Below are 19,602 nucleotides of genomic sequence, written 5' to 3' on the forward strand. Positions count from 1 at the left end.
AGCAGTAATAATTTTACCCTGTGAAACAAATATTCACAACATTTAAGAAACGATTCCTAGTTTAACCGTAATTAACAAATTTACCATCACTATTTATCACTGATTTTTTTAGACATATATACTCTACTACTAAATACTAAATACTATTCTATTCTACATCTATGATGTCTAATACAGTGGTCACTGCCACTTGTGCTATTTACACTATTTAAAATTAGATTGAAAATTCAGTTCCTCAGTTGCACTAGCAATATTTCAAGTGCTCAATAGGCATATGTGGCTACCGCTGATTGTACTGGACAGCACAGATTAAACACGCCCATCATTACAGAAAGTTTCACTGGACAGTGCTACTTAAATGTTATTGGAAATAATAAACCTTATCAATTCTCTGAACTGAACAATTTTTCTCTAATAACTATAAGGAATTAAATTAACGACAAGATATTCTTTTCTTTGAGAGATATTTATGGTTTAACTTTATCTAGTATTAAAATAAGGAGAAAAGCACCTTTCTGTTTGTTATTAACAGATCTGTTGTATTATAAGAAATGACACAATGAAGACATTTCTAGAAATGTAGAGATTCTTCAAAGAACAGTAAAAACAAGGGGAGGGTACACAAAAATACATGAGTACCTCTGAGCACTTGCAGTTCGGCTGTAGTTTGACTCATAACCAAGAGAAAAGGCAAAGTTTTCCCAATCATCAGTGTTCCTATCAACAAGACTTGGCCAACGGCCAATGGCTGCAGATCCATTCTGTGAAGGAAAAGCTAGCCCAAGGCTTGCAATAGTGCTGTGGCTTTGCTGGAATGAGGCCAGTCCCTTTAGGTAATCAGGGCGGCGTGGGCAGGACTCGTCTCCAGGACTGTCGTTCTCTGGTCTGGGTTCTGCCCCCAATTCCTTGTTATCTACTCTGACCGCTGGAAATCCAAATGTTCCTTTTGGGACATCACTGACAGAGGCTGGGGCTGAGAAGACAGCTTCCATTTCACAAACAGTTTTTGCAGACTCGCAGCTACTGATGAATGCATCCTCTTTGCCTTTTTTCAGTGTGTCAGAACTCCCCAAAGGATTTTCTTTCCCTGGTTGGGTAGCAACATAAGTATCTGCAATATTTTGTAACTTGTCAATACTGCAACCCAAACTTGCAGTCAATTTTCGTGGTTGTATTCCTGGTGAAGAAGTAGGAAATGCTGGTAGACTTCTAGAACGCAGCATGTGAGCACCCATTTGCTGTGGAATAACATTGGAGGAATTGTTTCCTGGGAAGAGTAGATAAAAACATACTACTTAAAAATCTGTTAAGTGAGACCACTTCTCCTCACTATAAATCACAACCATAGCAATAGCCCATTTATCTAGCACTGTTAAAGAATCCATACAGGTTAATTTTCCTAGTAACTAATATATAAAATTCTTTAATGCCAAAACTTTTATTTTAACCTCTTTTTATTAGAATCTTCCAAAAACATGTCTTTTTTTCCCCTCAATTTAATCAATGGCATTTATGAAAAACCTACAATTATCATGCAAAAACATATGCCTTTTCACATGTCCCTAACAAAATACAATATTGACTAAATGATTCAAAGCCATTAGGATTAATGGTTCTACTGTAGAGACATTAAGTGAGTTAAGTGAAACTTAGTTTATCTCAGGCTAGCAGTCACCTGGATGCAATTTGATACAGCAGAAACAGTGTGGGTTTTGTAACTAGATATAACTGGATTTAAACGATAGTTCTTTTAGTTAAGTGGCCTTAGGTAAATCACTTAATTGTACCACATGAGCGTTAGTTTCTGCAAATGTAAAATGAGGGTTTTTAATATCTACTTTGCAGGGTAGCTTTAAGGATTAAGTGAGATTATATTTGTCAGGCACCTAACATGGCACCTGGCATATAATAGGTGCTCAATAAATGGTAGTACTTCTTGTTATTACTGGACTAAATGGTCTTAAACAGTTCTCTCTCTCCTCCATTTCTACAGTCACTTCTTGCTGCTATTAGTGAGAAGTACTAGTTTTCTCTCTTCTTGCTATGGCTCTCCAATTTACTGCTTCTAATATTACATGTAGCAGGAGATCAGAAAAATTGCTCCCATGGTAAATATATGGGATGTAAGTACATGCTACTCAAGGTGTGGACCAGCAGCATGGGCATCAGCACCACCTGTGGAATTGTTAGAAAGTCACAGTCTCATGCTCTAGCCTCTATCTACTGAAACAGAATGTATGAGGGAGGGGCCCAGGAATCTGTGTTTTAATAAGCTCTCCAGGTGATATTTTTGCATGTTGCAAATGTGAGAAGCACTGATATAAACAGGCAGTAAATGAACTGCTTTAGAGCATAGGCTTTGTGGTAATAAAATAGCACCACAGCTCACAAGTTTTTTTCTAGTTATTTCTGGATTTTGGCTGGAGGAATACAGGTGCCAAAAGATTCTGTTCAAAAGACCTGGAAAAAATTGGGAGCATGATTGTAAAGTATTTGGAAATGTTTCAGAGTGATTTTTAAAAAGATCATATAGATAGAGAGTGGGATTCTGGAGTTTCAGAGGTGCTTGCAAGCATTCTTGATGCCAAAGTCCAAGACAGATCCATGCAGATTGGCAGATAAAGTAGAGGAAAAGATGTCCTGAATCGAGGAACATGAAGCTGGAGTACTAGATGGCCATTCATCTGGCAAGTGAAGTTTTCTAAAATGATGGGTTTAGGTAGAAAGAAGAGAGTAAGACAGAAAAAGCTTTTGAAGAAAATGGAAAATAAATCAGAAGCTTAGAAGGACAAATGACTGTGATAAGTGAGGGCAGAGAATGCCAGAGCAAGATAGCACGAGCCAAATCCATTTTCTAAGTTCTCCTGAGGCCCTGTGCTGCTTATCTCTTGTTAGATTAAGTGTAAGTTACTGATACTGGAAAGTTGTGAAAACGGATTCCCTAAATATATTCTATAATTTTTAAGTTTAATTTTCTATTTATTTAGTCTGAATATCAGGTTGTATGATACATACTACTAAAACATGTACTATTTACTTATCTAAGAATATTCAGAACTAAAATGGGAAGGGTCATGATTTTATTATTGCTATTTTTACCTTCATTTGGTGAAGCAGTAAAACCCGATGGGCTTATTACCATAAATCCAGGGCTCGTAAGGGACCTTCCTCCGCTGCTAGAATGCCTCAGGTACATGATCGACTGTACTTTCTCCTGAAAGATCTTGCCATCTAGAATCAAAAAAAAATTTTTGAGACAGCAAACTTTTAAAAAAGGATAAATAAAAACTTTAAAGGCAGATCATTAAATACAAATTCTGAACAAAAAGATGTTCAGAGAAAAAAATATGCCATATTTTATACTAATGCACATACGTATTTATACTCAACAATTTTTTATTTTTTTTTGTTGATTATTTCTGGCTACATTAACTTCTATTTTCTTTGAATTCCAACTGTATTTATAGTTATATATGTGGTTTAACATTTAACTGTTCACTTTGTATATGTTATGGTCTCTCCAAGGAGACTATTCATCTGTTCACTCCTTGAGGAAAGAACTATGTCTCATATTTTTATATATCCCTTTCAGTGTCCATGACTCCTAACCTAATACTGCTAGCTTGCTCTTCCTCTTCTGAGCTTCATACTTGTAAACTCAACTGCTTGACTTCTTGAATGAACCACAAATGCAACAAATCTAAATCAGAATCATTTTTTTGCCCTAAATTCACTCCTCTTGTTTTGCTCTTTGGTTAGCTTGGCAGAAGTATCCAGTACTCACGTGTGGGAACCTGGAGCCACCATTGATCACGACCTTTCCTTTATCCATGGCAAGTGAGTCACCAGAAACAACCGACTTTATTCCTTATTTCTTGAAGTGTCCTCATCTCTACTGATGGAGAGATTACTCTCACAGTAATCTCTCACAGTAATTATCTCTCACCCGATTACTGTCACAGATTTCTAAATGGTATCCTTGACAGACATCTTGTCACCCTCATATCCTCAGAGCTACCAGAATTCTCTCAAATGTCAACTCCTAACTTAAAACCTTCCAGTGGCTTTCTGTTGCCTCTACCACCTTGGATAAAGTCCAAACTTCTAGTCTACGAGATTCTCCACTATTTGGCCCCAGGCCCCTCTCTAGCCTTGTTTCCTACATTACATTTCAACAGCACAAACTTCTTACAACTCCCTGTTAAGCTGCTTCCTTTGCCTGGAAGGCCCTTCCCTTTGATTCCTACTCATCTTTTATGACTCAGAGCAGGCATCGCCTCCTCTAGGAACTGCCCCCTCAGCTCTCACATGCTCTGTGCTAGCAGAAAACAAAATGTTGTTGACTTCTGTATCACTGTGCTTTCTACATGGCATAGTGTAAGTATCTGTTTATGCCTCTCTCCTCTCAACCAGGCTGTACGTTTCTCAAGGGAGGATACTGTATTTTACTCATCTTTGTAACTACACTGCTTCCAGAATCTTTATCCACTGTCCTTTATCTACTAAATGTGCTGATCCTAACACAAAGTCATGCTATTTAATTTGATTTTTTTGGAGACAGGGTCTCACTCTGCTGCCAGGGCTAGAGTACAGTGGTGTCATCGTAGCTCACAGCAACCTCAAACTCCTGGGCTCAAGCGATCCTCCTGCCTCAGCCTCCTGAGTAGCTGGGACTACAGGCACACATCACCACACCTGGCTAATTTTTTTTACTTTTTGTAGAGACGGGATCTTGCTGTGTTACTGGTCTCGAACTCCTGGCCTCAAGTGATCCCCTGGCCTTGGCCTCCCAAAGTACAAGGATTACAGGTGTGAGCAACTGCGCCCGGCCTGCTCAATCACTATATTCATTTATTTCATTTCTTAAAATGGATGTTGTATAACCAGTTTTCTACACCAAATTTACCACCTAGCTTTCTCATAGGTACAGTCTTTCTTTCTCTCTTACATTATATTTCCCTAGTTTTTCAAAAACTCTAAATATTCCATCTTTCTCTTATATTCATTCCTCTTTCTTATCCCACTCTCTAAATAGTATTATTATAGTAGTTCTACCCTTAGCTTCCTCTTTCCTTCTTTCTCCACATACTTTTCTTCAGTGGTCTTATCTATTCTCAGAGCTTCAACTCACTTCCACGTGGGTAGCTCCTTACAGCCTCCCCCATTTCATAATCCTTACTTCCAACTGTTTGCTAGACAATTCGTACCATGAATAACTACAGGGTACCTCAAATACATGTTTTATAAAAGCAAAGCATTATTCTCTTTCCTTAACATCCCCAGAGTCAAGTCATTACACCCTAACCTTCTCATTTCTCCATTTATCTCTCCTTTCCAGTTCCTCTGCTACTATGCCCAGATTCTATTATTTTGTCTCTTATAGACTACTATAATTGGTCTTACTATCTGTACTTTCTTATTCCTGAATCGTACTGCAATAATTTGCTTACATTATATCCCTTTGCTCAAAACAAAAAACCCTTTCAGTGACCTCTAACTAGAATATAAGTTCAAATTCTCTGGCCTTACATTTAAGGATCCATTTTAATATGACCTTAGGGGAAAAATAAATAAATGATGTCATAAACTATATTTATGGCATTATTTCTCACTTCTTTATAGGTCCTCTATATCTAGGTAAAATTCATTACTCCTTATTTTCTCTTTCCATTTTTCCTCCCTTTAAAGACATTCTCTTTGCCTGAAATGCTAATTCTCTAATCTACCTATCAAATTCTACCCAAATTCTACCCATGCTCATGTCAGGTATCATGTAACCTATTAAATATTCTCCCTCCACAGTGGTCTGATGAAACCCTTTCTCCTCTTAAATCTCATTAGTTCTTCTTTTTTTATCTATTATGTACTTCGCAAATATTGTTTTTTATTGTAGCTATTTGAGTGTATACCTCCTCTCTTCTCTTGCTGTTTAGGCTCCCTGAAGGCAGAGGCCATACCCGGTTCATTCTACAACTCTCTGCCTGTCCCAATCCCAGCATGTAATTAGGGCAGTTTCTAGTACAGAGAGGCCATTCAAATAACAAACAAACGTGGATCAAGTGGAAAGAGCAAAACAAAAGTGGAGATAGCCAAGATCTAATAAAAAATGATTATACTTACCTATGTGCAAAGAAAAGTAGAAGTTTGTGGGGTTGTGACAAACGTAAGTATTAGTGGGAGGGTGAACTGCTAAAAGGAAATTGAAGATAATTGTCAATAACTCCAAATCTGGAGGAGATCCAAGGACTTCTGCTATAATTTTCACAAATGATCTACAAACCTCTCGGGGCATGGATGTAAGATGCCCCTCTTTGTGTTCCTGAAAAAATAAAAATCAAACTCTCATTAGATTTAAAGAACTGTCAATTTAACTAAGATTTTTCATTTAGGCAAGATACTCTCTTTAAGATAGATTTCTGTTGGTTTACAACCTGAGTCTGACCATATTTTTCATTAAATTGAGTTGCTATTTCTTAAGCAATCTTGTTATTAAACATTCATTAAAATTGATGGCAACTTAATTCTAGCCCATTTACCTTAATTAACAGAGGCAAAGTTGTATTATAGCACCCACAAGTATGGACTCAGAAGCCAGACTACCTAAGTTTGCTTTCTGGCTCCTCCACTTACTAGCTGTGTGGTCTCAGGTATGTTACGTAACATTTCCATGCCTCAATTGCTTTGTCTATAATATGGGAATATTACCAGTGCTACTGCATAGGGTTGTTCCAAGGATTAAAAAACACAAATTCTTTGAATAGTGCCTTACATATAGTAAGTTCCATGTAAATATTAGCCACTGTTAGTATTACCATCACTACTATTACTATTACTACTAATACTACTGCTACTACTACTTCTTCTTCTATTCCTACTACTGCTACTACTATGGGATCAGGAGGGAAAATTTCTGACAGACAAAATTAGTCACATTAATACAATGTGCTTCAGTTTACAAAGCTCTTTCCCACAACAGCTATGTGTGAGGTTTTATCCCCCATTTCTAGAGTATGAGGCTCATATTTGACTAGCATATACCACACGGAAAGTATGTACGTGGTACAATTATAACTCAAACACAGGCCACTGAACTCCTTCCACTACATCATCTACTGCCTGGAATAATGAGACTCGGTAGAATGCCAAGTAATTACTAAAAATAAAGATGATATAAATAAATTATTTATATCCTCCAATTCCACCTCCCCAATGGATAGCAGCTGGCCTCTTGATCAAGGGTATGGGAGGTAAACTTCCTCATCTTCCCTCTCCCTATGTCCAAATATATTCCTCTACATCTACTCTTCTTCATTTACTCTTGTGTATTGCTGAATTGAAGTACTTAAAATGTACATGTTAATTTTAAAACAATTTAGTCTAACTCCCCCAGATTTAAGAAGAGAACATTAATTCTACAGACAGAGAAAACACAAAACCCCTTTGCCAAGATCTCACAACTGTCAAGTGGTGATCTAAGACAGGAACGTAGATCTCCTGACTTCCAGTATAGAGCTATTTCTGCTACAATCATTGGCCTTTCTTTTAAATCGTACCCCTTGTATATTCTTAACTTTCCTGGTTGCAACATCAGTTAATCATTGCTAAGTCCATGCTAGCCCAAGTTTCTTGAATCTTGCACTCTCCACTAACTTCATACAAATAGTTACCAGTATCCTATTTTATTGGGGGAAAAAAATCCCATAATTTGACCTTTTGTTAACATTCTGTTTCTCTTTTTGCTTTTGCTGCTGGACTTCTTAATAAACATTTATTATCTCACTATCTCCAATGGTCCACCACACATGCTGCCTGAAATCTGGTTCTTGCCTTCTCCACAACTACCAAAATCTTGCAAGTCATTAAGAATTTCCAAGCCAATGGCCCTTTATCTGTCTACATTTTCTCTGAACTTTCTACATCATTTGGCTCAAGGTACCACCCCCTCCTGTGTATGTTCTTCCCCTCTGTCCACCCCTGGTTTTCACTTTACTCAGTTTCCTGCTTCTTCTCTTACCTCTTCGATTACTCTTTCTACCTGTCTTTCAATAGCCCCTTTTTCCTGTTTCACACCATGAAAATGGATATTTCCTGAAGTGCAACCCTCAGCGTTCTATGGTTCTCTCACTGCATTTGTCTATCTGGTGGTGCTTACCTAGCCCCATGGCTTCACTATTAAAAGTGCCCAGCAGTCATTGTCCCTGAACATCCCACTGTAACCTCAGCTACAGAATATGTGAACTCCAAGAATATCACACTGCCATATGAACTCATTGAAAATTGGCCAATAAATTTCAAAATGGATATACAAAGGCAAAAATTTAGAGGAAAACTGAAGCATAAATGATGCATAAAACATTCAGTAAGCAAGGGGCCTGAGAGATTACTGTATTGTATTCCTGACCACAATAGTCTAATTTACCATAAGGGTCAAGAAAGGCAAAAAAAAATTTTTTTTTCAGAATTCACTCATTTAACAAATATTTACCAGGTGCCTGTGTGTGTCAAGTACTGAGGTTACAGTGTGATCAACAAAAAACATATCCTGCTACCCTCAGGAGGCACACAGAGGGAAATAAATCATAATCTCATAAAAAACCATAAAACTAACAAATTGTATATACACAGAGGGCAGGGGTATAAAGGGGAAGGGGTTAATTTAGATGGAAAGGGCAGGGAAGGCATCTCTCAGGAAGTAAGTTTAAAGTTGCTGCAAAAAGGATAAGCAAGAGTTGGCCAGATGAAATGGATGAGATCAATAACTTTTAATGCAAAAAGAACACTATGTTCCCTGATGTGGGAGAAAGCCTCACTTGTTTAAGGACAGGAAAGAAAGCCAGGGAGGCTGAGTAGCAAAAGATGAGGCTGGAGTGGTTGCCAGACCATATACGCCTTATTATAATTGTCACAGATTTTGGATTTTAGCCCAACTACAATGAGAAGCCCCTAGTGCCACTGAAGCAAAGGCACTAAAAGTATAAAATATTACTGATCCCATGGAATATCTGTACTTATTTAACTTGACAAAATTCCAATAGATGCCTTAGACATTTTGTAAAACCTTGGAAAATAGTCTGCAGATAAAAGAACATCTGTAAATGCAGAGAAAAAAATTTAACTAGAAGCCAGGCCACAGCACATACATTATAATGTAACTGGTGAAATTAGTGCCACTTTTTAATATAATTTCTGGATACATTTTTAAGATGCTAATTCTTCTAGTAAATTTATACTTATTTAAACAATGCGTACTTGTAAGTTTTTATTTAAAGAATATGGAACAAGTTAAAATTAATCAACTAGTGAATACAATATGATAGTAAAACTCAGCAGAAACCAAGCAGGTGGGAGGGGGGCGAAGGGGACAGGTAAATTCACACCTAATGGGTACAATGCATGCTATCTTGGTGATGGGCACACTTATAACTTTGACTCAAATGGCACAAAAGCAATTCACGTAACCAAAACGTTTGTACCATCATAATACTCTGAAATTTTAAAAAATTAATCAACTATGATGTTTAAGACATCACACAATTATTATTATATCCCAACATAAAAAAAATCTCAGAAATTCAGTAGTTGTTCTTTTGTAGTTGAGTTAGAAATGGTAACAGTGTGAAGATCAAGCTATAAGAGGCAGGAGTTGAAAAACTCCCATGCTATTTGTTGAAAGAGGAGAAACTGGATAGCAGAGAAGATGGAAAAGAGAAAAAAATCCCATTGAAAGTCCCACAGAAATTTGCTGTCTACAGTACTGAATTATTACACAGAAACAACTGTAGAAAATATCTCTCCAAAAGTAAAGTTGAATGAAAAATACCTGCAAAACCTGACAAGTCAGTAGAAAGTGATGAACCACTTGAGCTTTCAATAACTGCTTAATATTAAACATCTGCTGGTGGTGATCTGCTCTGATGAGGACTTCGAGAGCAGCTAGCAGAGTTTCCCAAACACCTTGCTGAGAAAATAAACACACACCAATAAGCACAGTTACTGAAAAACATGCTGCCTGCTTTTTCGAAGACATACAAAATAGAAAAATACCATAAATACCACAAAATTCAGAAAAACAGTAATAGTTTAGTTAGCTGCTTGACATGCCTTCTTAATACTTTTATGTTTTGTGGCTGCATATTCTTTGATTGCCTCTTCAAATAACAGTTTGGTAATGTAATTTTCTATAGAAAGACTAGAAAAATAATTCTCTTTCCTCTAGCATGTTTGACCTGTGTTTATTTTTATTAATAATAGATTAGAAAAGTTTTTTCCAGCTTCACAACTTGTTATTGGTAATGTGTAAATTTTTAGGGACTATTGCTAAATTTGGGAATAACCAATTTTTTAAAATTCTAAGGGTATATATACTCTGAATTGCTCTTTAAATAATTATGTTTGATGATAATGATACTCTAATTAACTATATACAATCTAGTTTTTTGCAAAAATCCCCAATACCTACCATGAATACCTGTTAGAACCCTGCCACACATGGAAGGAGCAGTCTACACTAGAACTAAGGAGCCTACAAGCCTATACAATTCAGACTGTTTAAAACCAGGGCAGAAAGAAAACAGCTCTATACTTATTCCTTGCCTGGGTTCAGCCCATTCATTACACGTGTCGAGATGTAGTGCCTAGACTTAAGATCTATCTATGTTGCTTACTTTATGCTTATGATGAAACCTTACCCTACACACCATCATCCCAACTCCTGGCCAGTGTGGCTCTCCTACTCAGAAATGTGTCTGTTTTCCGGATCTGACTACCCTGACTTTAGCATGCCCCCCTTTCAGAGTTTTCGTAAGTGTAAGCCTTCAACTGATCCAGATGAGCCTATGTGCCCCTGCCTGAGTGCAGTCTTCTCAGCCAGCCCCAGCTCTGATCCTTGCCCTCCAGCTCAGCATTACCCAGGGCTGTTCAAACCTTTGCATGGGAAATAACCCCCAGATTTCTATTTATGATTAACATTACACTGAAGCAATAAATTCATTCTTTTCTTCAGAAGAAAAATTAGATAAATATTTAAAAGTATATGCTTCTATTCACAATAGCTAAAATGTGGAAGCAATCCAGAGTCTCTCAATTGATGAACGGATACGTAAAATACGGTATATAAACAGAATGGAATATTATTCAGCCTTAAAAAGGAAGGCAATTCTGACAGATGCTACAACATGGATGAACCTTGAAAACATTATGCTAAATGAAATATCCTAATCACAAAAAGACAAATACTATATGATTTCACTTATATTAGATAGTCAAAATCATAGACTCAAAAGTAGAATGGTGGTTGCTAGGGAGTGGGGAGAAGGGGGTAAAGAGTATTGTTTATTACTGTTTAAAGGGTACAGAGTTTTGGTTTTATAAAACAAAAAGAGTTATGGAGATGAATGGTGGCGAGAGTTGCACAACACTGTGAATGTACTTAATGCCACTGAACTGTACACTTAAAAACTGTTAAGATAGTAAATTTTGTGTTACATGTATTTTACCACAATAAAAAAAAATAGAAAAAATTACATATTACATGCCTCTGCTTTATTCCATATCTTCCAGTCAAGCAATAGCTCCTCTAACAGTTTAACATCTTGGATTATAGCATGAGACTCCACATCCAATTTAAACTCTCCGTTCTCATTGATGTGAATAATATCTTCACCACAGCAACCTTCGAGAAGAGTCTATACAAAATTAGTATTAATACAAGCTGCATTAATAATTGATTAATCAAAAAATTCAACAGAAACATTAAGTTTTTAATCTTAGCAATCATAACATTAAATTCAAAGGAAAATAAAAATAATTCAACATTTCACAAAATATCTTTAACTTGTTTTGTAAAACAATTCAGATGAATAGAAAAATCCCAAATTTTCAAATATTTCTAAGTAATTACTAGGTTTCCAACATGGGGTAAAACAAACCACATTCTATTTTTACTTTTTAAATTGAATTAATCTTCCATTAGGCTTTAAAACCTTTTCAAAAAAGTAGTAAGGATTTATGGCATAAATGTATGGATCTTGATAGTTTAAAGAGGTGTGGGTGGAAGCAAGGGTAGGGGAATCATCTTTTGCCTTGGTATCAATACCTTCAGAGAAACATATTTTCACAGTGTCACAAATGCTTTTAGCTAGAAAGGTATTTAAATACATGATGACAGTGAGAGCGTATTAAAACTAACACCGATACCAGTGACTTTAAAAGCTAACTCTGTAGCAGCATTGCCTAATGGAATGGTGTGTCTCTAGCTGTCTGGAACACTAGGTTGCATTCCATAGTTGATGGGAGCTGAAACAAACAAATCCATCAATCTACAGAATGAGGAAATGGCCCAGGAGACATCTGTGGTCCATTGAGATCTAAAGTGTTATGAATTTATTTTTTTTTTTTACTTTTCTAAAATGCTATATAATGAAAACAAAAGTGTAATTATTTAAATGATGAAAAGAACCAGAAGAGTAACCTGTTTAATTAAATATATACTGAGTTTCCTTCATTTTCTTCAGGAATAATTGAAACACAAAACTATTACTGAAAGACTTTGATGAAGAGATGAGTATCACTGCATATGAAAACATAAGAATACACTGTATGAGGTCATACCTTCAAAATGTGAAAGCCAACAATGCATTTTTGTTTGATCAACACCTGATGAATCATGGAAAGTCCATTACAATTTTCTAATTCATGTGCTCTTTGTTGGTTGTATTTAATTAATGAGAGTATAACTTGCAGTGCTAATGCTTGAGTTTCTTCACAGCTACTGAGTTCAACAACCTAAAAAAAAGTGAATATATTTTATTACTAATTTGTTGAGAATAAAAAAGTAACATGTATGATTATCATCCATTATGTAATATCAATCCACCAGTTTCTATGAAAGTTTATTTTTTAATGCTCATATTGTACTTATTTAAGAATTGAAGATAAACAAAACTGAGAGAAAGGCATCAATTCCATGTTCTTTAATCTCTTACATATACTATAAATGAATTAAAATAACATTAACAACCTTAGAGGTCAGAAGCACTTTATAATCAGTGATCTGAAGTGTCAGCAAAATGCCTCAAGTTTTTGATAAATTAGTCAATCAACAAAGAGGCTCTGAGTTATGTGCTGTGGAAGATAAAAAGAAGTAAAAGACATGATAACTGCCCCCAGTGGGACTTACTGTCTAATCAAAGAGATAAGATGCACATATAAAAACCACATATTGTGTCTTGTACTTCAATTCAACCAAGGCTTTCTGACAACACACACCTACTATCATGATAAAGAAGGCAAAGAAGACAAAACAGTAGGTGTGCCAGGAGAGCACAGAAACCACTCCGACCCCTCTCTGCTTGGTTTAGGGAGAGATATACAGAGAGCAAATGGCCTAGAAGGAGAGCCAAATCCTGGAAAGCAGGAATAAAGGGGTGGCTACAGGCCGGGCACAGCCAGAAGAGAGGTAAAGGCCTAAACTGAAAGTTCATGGTACACCTGCAAGGCTGCAGGTTGCCTCTTTGGCTGGATTGTGGAGATTAGGCTAAAAAGGCAGGCTATGCATGTAAGGATTTTAAAGAGACTGAATTTTATTTTTGTAAGGGAGGAGGAAGAATACTAAACAAAGTTTCTAAGTTTTAAACGTGGAAATATACTTTAAAAGTCTTATTGGCAATATCCTGAATGTATGAAGATAAAAATTTAACCTTTATCTCTAGGATGCATTCCCTGTGTAACAATAATCATAACAAATTATATTCAATACATTGAGGAAAAAGGAAAAAAGGACATTCATTTTGAAATTATACAATGGTATATAAAAGGAGGTCACAGAATGTTGATGAGGAGTTAAATGAAGAACTGTTAATTTTTAAAACACTAGAGGACAATCTATTTAACTAGATACTAGATGCAAAAAAAAAGGATGAAAAAGAAAGAGGTGGAGAAGGAAAGATAGCTTACAGAATATGGTGGGCCAAATACTAACAAGATATTTATAAGAACACTAACAACAACAAATGCTGATTATTGCAAAATTAATCAAAGGTGGTCCACTAAAGAAAGAAAGCCAGTTAGAGAGACAGTGGAAATTTGATAATGTTGCAGAAGTTAGGGATAAAATGAAGAAGGTATTCTGAGGGTGAAGGAAGATCAAGCTGCTTTCATTAAACATGGATATGGACCCTGAGGAAGTAGAAATGATTTGTACCAAAGTGAGACTATTTGTACCCTTTATTATAGATTTCAGCAATCCCTAAAATAATCAATCTACAATTATCCATTGCCTATTCTGCATCAGAAGAGATAGTCTGTCCCTGCTTTCAAACAACTAAATAGAATAGATAATTAAAATGATCGTTCTCAAATGGTACTCATGGCCCAAGTCAAACTTTCTATATTTCTGCTCTTTAAAAAAACTCACAACTCAAATAAATTAAAGGGTTTTTTTTTTTTTAACTTATTTGTTGACCTTTGGTTTTTTCCAAGCATTGGAAAGCTTTAAGGGATAAAAACCCCACAAACCTTATTTTAAAAGTGCATTTCTTTCATATTACTATGGCATAGATTTTTCTTTCCAAAAACAATTTTACATCTTGTACATTTAACATTTAATTGTTCTAATTACATTTCTGGTTAATAGAAAACTTGTAAAATCTTCATAAGTTAGAAGAAACCTTAACAATCTGTGGCAGAAAGCTTGATGACATCTTTAATAGATAATTGTCTTATCTTAAAGGTTTAAGACAGTTGAGTGTAGCTTTTTCTGGTAATCCAAAAGAAACTGTTAAATTTATCAATAATAAATAACCAGTTCTCTTTAGACAAAACCATAATCAGTGATTCTTACCCTAGCAAAAAGAAAAACAAAGATACCAGTTCCACCAATCTCGTGCAAAATGCCTTGCATAGTTTTACATTCAGTAGGCTGGAGATTCTTTAGATGATGGGGTTCTAATAAGATGCTCTGAACTTCTTTTGAGCTGAAGGGTCTTTGAGAGAGCTGAGTTTTCATCTGACCTTTAAGTCTAATCACTGGCTCATAGATGGTATACTGAGCAGGACAGTAGGTTGTATAAACAACTGAAAGACTTTCCTGAAACACAAATAATTTCCTTCAGTAACTAAACAAGTTAAAATGTTATCAACTAGCAAACATATTTCAAAGTGAAAAGACAACCAACTAATCTTTTTATTTTTTAAAAAAAAGACAGCTACTACACTAAACAAAGATGAACATGAAAAGCAAGGCTGCTTCTGACAAAGCAGTTTCATTTAGCAGTGATCAATAGTATAAACCACAACAAAGTTGAGGAGGATTCCAGCTTTGAACACTTGTTTAGAATAAACATGAAATTAGACTTAATACGAATTAACAGCTAAGCCTTATACCGCATTCATTACATACCAGGCACTGTTCTAAGCACTTATAAATACTGAGAACTCTGGGCCAATTTACCTGAAATTTTTGCTTTGGATTTGCTTATGGGTTGGCTACTCATTTAAAAGTGACTCTAAACTAGATCTTTCTTTCTAATAGAATAAAATTCTAGACTGTCAGCACACCTAACGAAAATTAAATAGAACTTTCAATATCTCTCCCATGTAAAGGATAGCTGCAATCAGCTTTTGCCTTCCTGTCAAGATTCTCTAAACTACTTTAAAAATTAAGGTAGGTTTGTTTGTTTGTTTATTGATTGATTGATACGGAGGTTTTGCTATGTTGCCCAGGCTGGCCTCCCAAAGTGCTAGGGTTACAGGCATGAGCCACTGTGCCCAGCCAAGGTAAATTTTAAATGCATAATGTACTTTGAAGTGGTTTCAGTGGCAGCTGCTGCCAAGCCGAGGCTCAGGGAAGTCATATACATTCAGTGTCTTCTTACAGATGTTGGTGGGGGCCTTGGGCTTTGATCATTTATGACTCACAGCAGTCAGACATACCACCCAGCATATCTGCACACTAAACCAATTATACAGGCTGTTATATATGATTAGGTTGGAAAATAAAGTTTCAAGCCTACAGTAGTTTTAGTCAGAAACCTGACACCATATCTTGACATGAGGGCACCACCTCTCTCTGACCACTCTTTCATGACCTCATAACCTCCAAATTACTAAATCAGACTTAAAGAATTTGCTTTCTAAAAAGAGTTTTCACATATAACCCTTAGAATTTTTATTTGTGATAATTTCTGTTGAGTTTTACGACTTACATGACCTATACTATACTCTTTCAGGAAAAATAAAAGAATTAGGGGAACCTTTTTTATGAAACAATTGTGTGAGCTCCTGTTTCCTTAAAGCAGAGGTTCTCAAAAGTGTGGTCCCCAATCAGCAGCGTCAGCGTCACCTAGGAACTTATTAAAAATGTAAATCCCAGGGCCACACTTTAGACCTACTGAATCAGAAGTGCTGGCCCAATGACTCGTATTTTAACAAGCCCTCTAGGTGATTCTGATGCACAATCAGGTGTGAGAAACACTCCTTAAACATGTTTTGTGGGTTTGTTTGTTTTGTTTTTGTTTAATTGAAGCAGAGTCTCACTATGTTGCCCAGACTGGTCTTGAACTCCTGGATTCAAGTGATCTCGCCGAAGCCTCCTGAGTACCTGGGATTACAGACACATGCTACCATGCCTGACTTCCAAAGCATGTTTTCCTAATGGTGACACATTTGGGATGGGATCATCCTTTGTTATGTAATAGTGCTCTTGTACTATAGAGCACTTAGCGTGCCTGGCCCTCACCCAGTAACAATTGACAACCAGATCCCCCTGCTGCAGCTCAACAAGAACAAGAAAAAAATACATTCCAAAACAGCAGTCTCCTTCAAGTAAGAAATATCCCTGACCTGTAATTGTACTTCTCATAAGATGTAGGTATAAAATAAACTAAACCAATAAACTTACTACAGAAATATAATTTCAAGGAAAAGAGGATGTAAGTATAAAACCTGAAGTATATTTTGAAGGAAGTCAGAGCTCTAAATTTTTTCAGAAAAAAACATTCTAAGAAAAGAAAATGTTAAGGAACAAAATGAAAAACTTTAGAAATCTAATTTATAACTAATTACACATTTCAACAAATATATCTACAGACAGTTACTATAAAATTAAAATTTATAAAACTAAAACTTACAATTAAGAGACCAATGTCCACATCTTTCTTGGTCATAAAAAGTTCTCTGATTTGTTCACACTGCAGAATTTCCTTATTGATGTATTTGGAGTAGTCATTGACTGGCTGGCCATATTTACATGGCATTATAGATGTGTGGTTGGGTCCACAAGCATATAGATAAAAGGCTTCTTGTGAACCAATCTTAGCTCCTGAATAGCATAAAAATAATGGTAGTTATTTAAAACACTCTGACCAGAATTTTTCATAAGAAGCAAGAAACCAAAAGTTATTATTTTTGCCAGATTCTTTCAGTTGTTCACTATATTTTATAAAATTGATAAAAATGCAATTTCCAAATTGGTGTCATGAGAAAATAAGCTATGTCAACTATTATGGAAGATGAATTAATGTATATAAAGGTAATTGTGAAGCTCTTGATAAAATAAAATTATAAAATTTCTATTTTCTCCTGAAGCCAGAAAACAGGTTTTTTGTTTTGTTTTGATTTTTTTAATCAATGGAAACTATATCTTTAAAATAAAATTTGAATTAATATCTTTATTCCTTCCTATCTATTCAATAAACACTGCCTGAAATGCTATTATGTATCAGGTTTGATGAAGTATTTTTAAAAATCATGTATTTCATTTTTCCCCTACAATTTGATATTTGTGTAGGATATACTAAAATTACAAATAAAAGAGACAATAAACTTACTAGTCATGATACTGAATTTTTCAAGATTGTAAAATAATGTTGATTTAATATAAGTTTCTCTTTTTTTTGGAGAGGGGAGAGACAAAGGAATACATTTCTATATTAAATGGATATATCAGTTGTAAGACATATCTAGATTATAAAAATGTTAAAATATTTAAAAAGTCTATCTTAGAAATACTGTACTTCTTATAACACAGATGTAGGAACAGAGATCAACATTTTAGCTAGGTTATTTCACTTAGTTTAATACTTGTTAACTGAAATAAAAAACAAAATGGAAATGCTTCAAAGGGGAAAATATACCATTGAAGAGGAGCAAATTTCCCAGGTCCCATTTTCCAGCCAATTGCAAAAACTCTTCTTGGGATGATAAACAATGGCCGATCATACAAAATGTTTTATTGCTATCAGATGACAAACTTGTTTTTCTTGGAAGCATAAAATCCAAAGTAACATCAGGCTTCCTATGTTAAAAACAAAGTTAAATCAATGACTTCAGGGAGTACTAGTATTTTTAAAAATACTTCAGGTATTTTTAAAGTATGAATGTTTAACAATGGGAAATTCTTGAATAATTTTGTTGGTTCAGTGTCAGATGACTGGTGATGAGGAGGGAAAGGGGCTGATTCTGTTGTCTTTTGGGCAGAGGTGCTGGCAGTCCACAAGCCACAGGAGTGGGAGCAGAACAGAGATACCTGATGAGCCCATAGCAGGCCGTGGGAAGTGTGACTGGACATTTGCTGCCCGTTTTCTTTGCCACGTGACTTCTGCATGTCTACCTTACTGGTTTACAGGTACAAACCAACCACCTTCTTACCTCCCCCTAATTTTACAAAGAAGTCTCCCATCTTGGCACATGTTTTCAAAAATTTTATGTCCTCTATGACGGCTTTGAAGACTAATTAGAAAAACAATATCACTTCTCCAAATTTTCCTCTGTCTAGCCACTGAAATGCCAATGCTTTTTGCATTTTCTTCAGTGCTAAGTGATTACAGAGCTTTTGATTAGTTTCTTTTTCTTCATAAATAAAGGTTACAGGAATATCTATCTACAGAGGACTTGAAACGGTAAAGAAAGGCTTTCTCACAGAGAGACACAAAAGCCAGGAGGACTACATCAACTAGTGAAACTTCAGAGTGCCAAGCCTCTATCTCTAGTTTAGGAATGTTTTAAACTCCATTGGTAAGACAGTAACGGTAACCTATAAAGGCAAAGTCTAAATAAAATTTGTGAATAAGATGAAGACTTATAATAAGCTAACATGGTTAGCTCTTAATAATAAATTCAACTTTGTATATATTTATTTTAAAACTTTTCCCTAAGGCTCTCTGTTTCATATTTAACATATAAAAGTAACTATTTTAACAGGAAATTTTTCAATAAAAGAAAGATGTGAGATACCTTCAATGACATGCTTCCGCATGGACCAAATAAATGGCTGTGACTGAACCACTATTGCCACCTAGTGGCATTATGACTTAAAATATTAATAGTATTTTAAAAATTATTTATTTTTTCAAATAGTATTTTTAAGGGTAAAAGAAAAGTATTACAGGCTGAATGCAAAATTAATTCGACAAATATTAAGTATCTACTCTGTGCCATATATTTCTGCCATATTTATATGCTGTTCATCAAATAACAATTAATAGAAAGTATTAATAAGTCATTTTCAGTGCCTTATGTATTATTCAAAATGGCCTCTTGAAACGTATTCCTTTAGAAATTATTCTATAGCTCAACTGATGAAGACAGCATCAAATTTAAGTCAAC

The 19,602-nt window shown here is 35.4% G+C and overlaps 1 protein-coding gene across 5 annotated transcripts in view; it reads right to left on the minus strand.

Moving 5' to 3' along the window:
- Nucleotides 1-19,602, minus strand: part of LYST (lysosomal trafficking regulator) — a 126,766-nt gene that overhangs the window by 74,955 nt on the left and 32,209 nt on the right. For all 5 annotated transcript variants that reach the window (XM_045537251.1, XM_045537249.1, XM_045537253.1 and 2 more), the window contains exons 14-22: nt 18,132-18,292; nt 17,127-17,317; nt 14,840-15,085; nt 12,610-12,783; nt 11,535-11,684; nt 9,821-9,958; nt 6,121-6,319; nt 3,100-3,231; nt 640-1,267 (exon numbers count right to left, since the gene is read on the minus strand). In XM_045537251.1, the coding sequence (XP_045393207.1) occupies nt 640-1,267; nt 3,100-3,231; nt 6,121-6,319; nt 9,821-9,958; nt 11,535-11,684; nt 12,610-12,783; nt 14,840-15,085; nt 17,127-17,317; nt 18,132-18,292 (2,019 nt within the window). The remainder of the gene's footprint in view (nt 1-639; nt 1,268-3,099; nt 3,232-6,120; nt 6,320-9,820; nt 9,959-11,534; nt 11,685-12,609; nt 12,784-14,839; nt 15,086-17,126; nt 17,318-18,131; nt 18,293-19,602) is intronic.

This window comes from Lemur catta, chromosome 25 (assembly GCF_020740605.2).
Source record: "Lemur catta isolate mLemCat1 chromosome 25, mLemCat1.pri, whole genome shotgun sequence".
NCBI classification, from domain to species: domain Eukaryota; kingdom Metazoa; phylum Chordata; class Mammalia; order Primates; family Lemuridae; genus Lemur; species Lemur catta.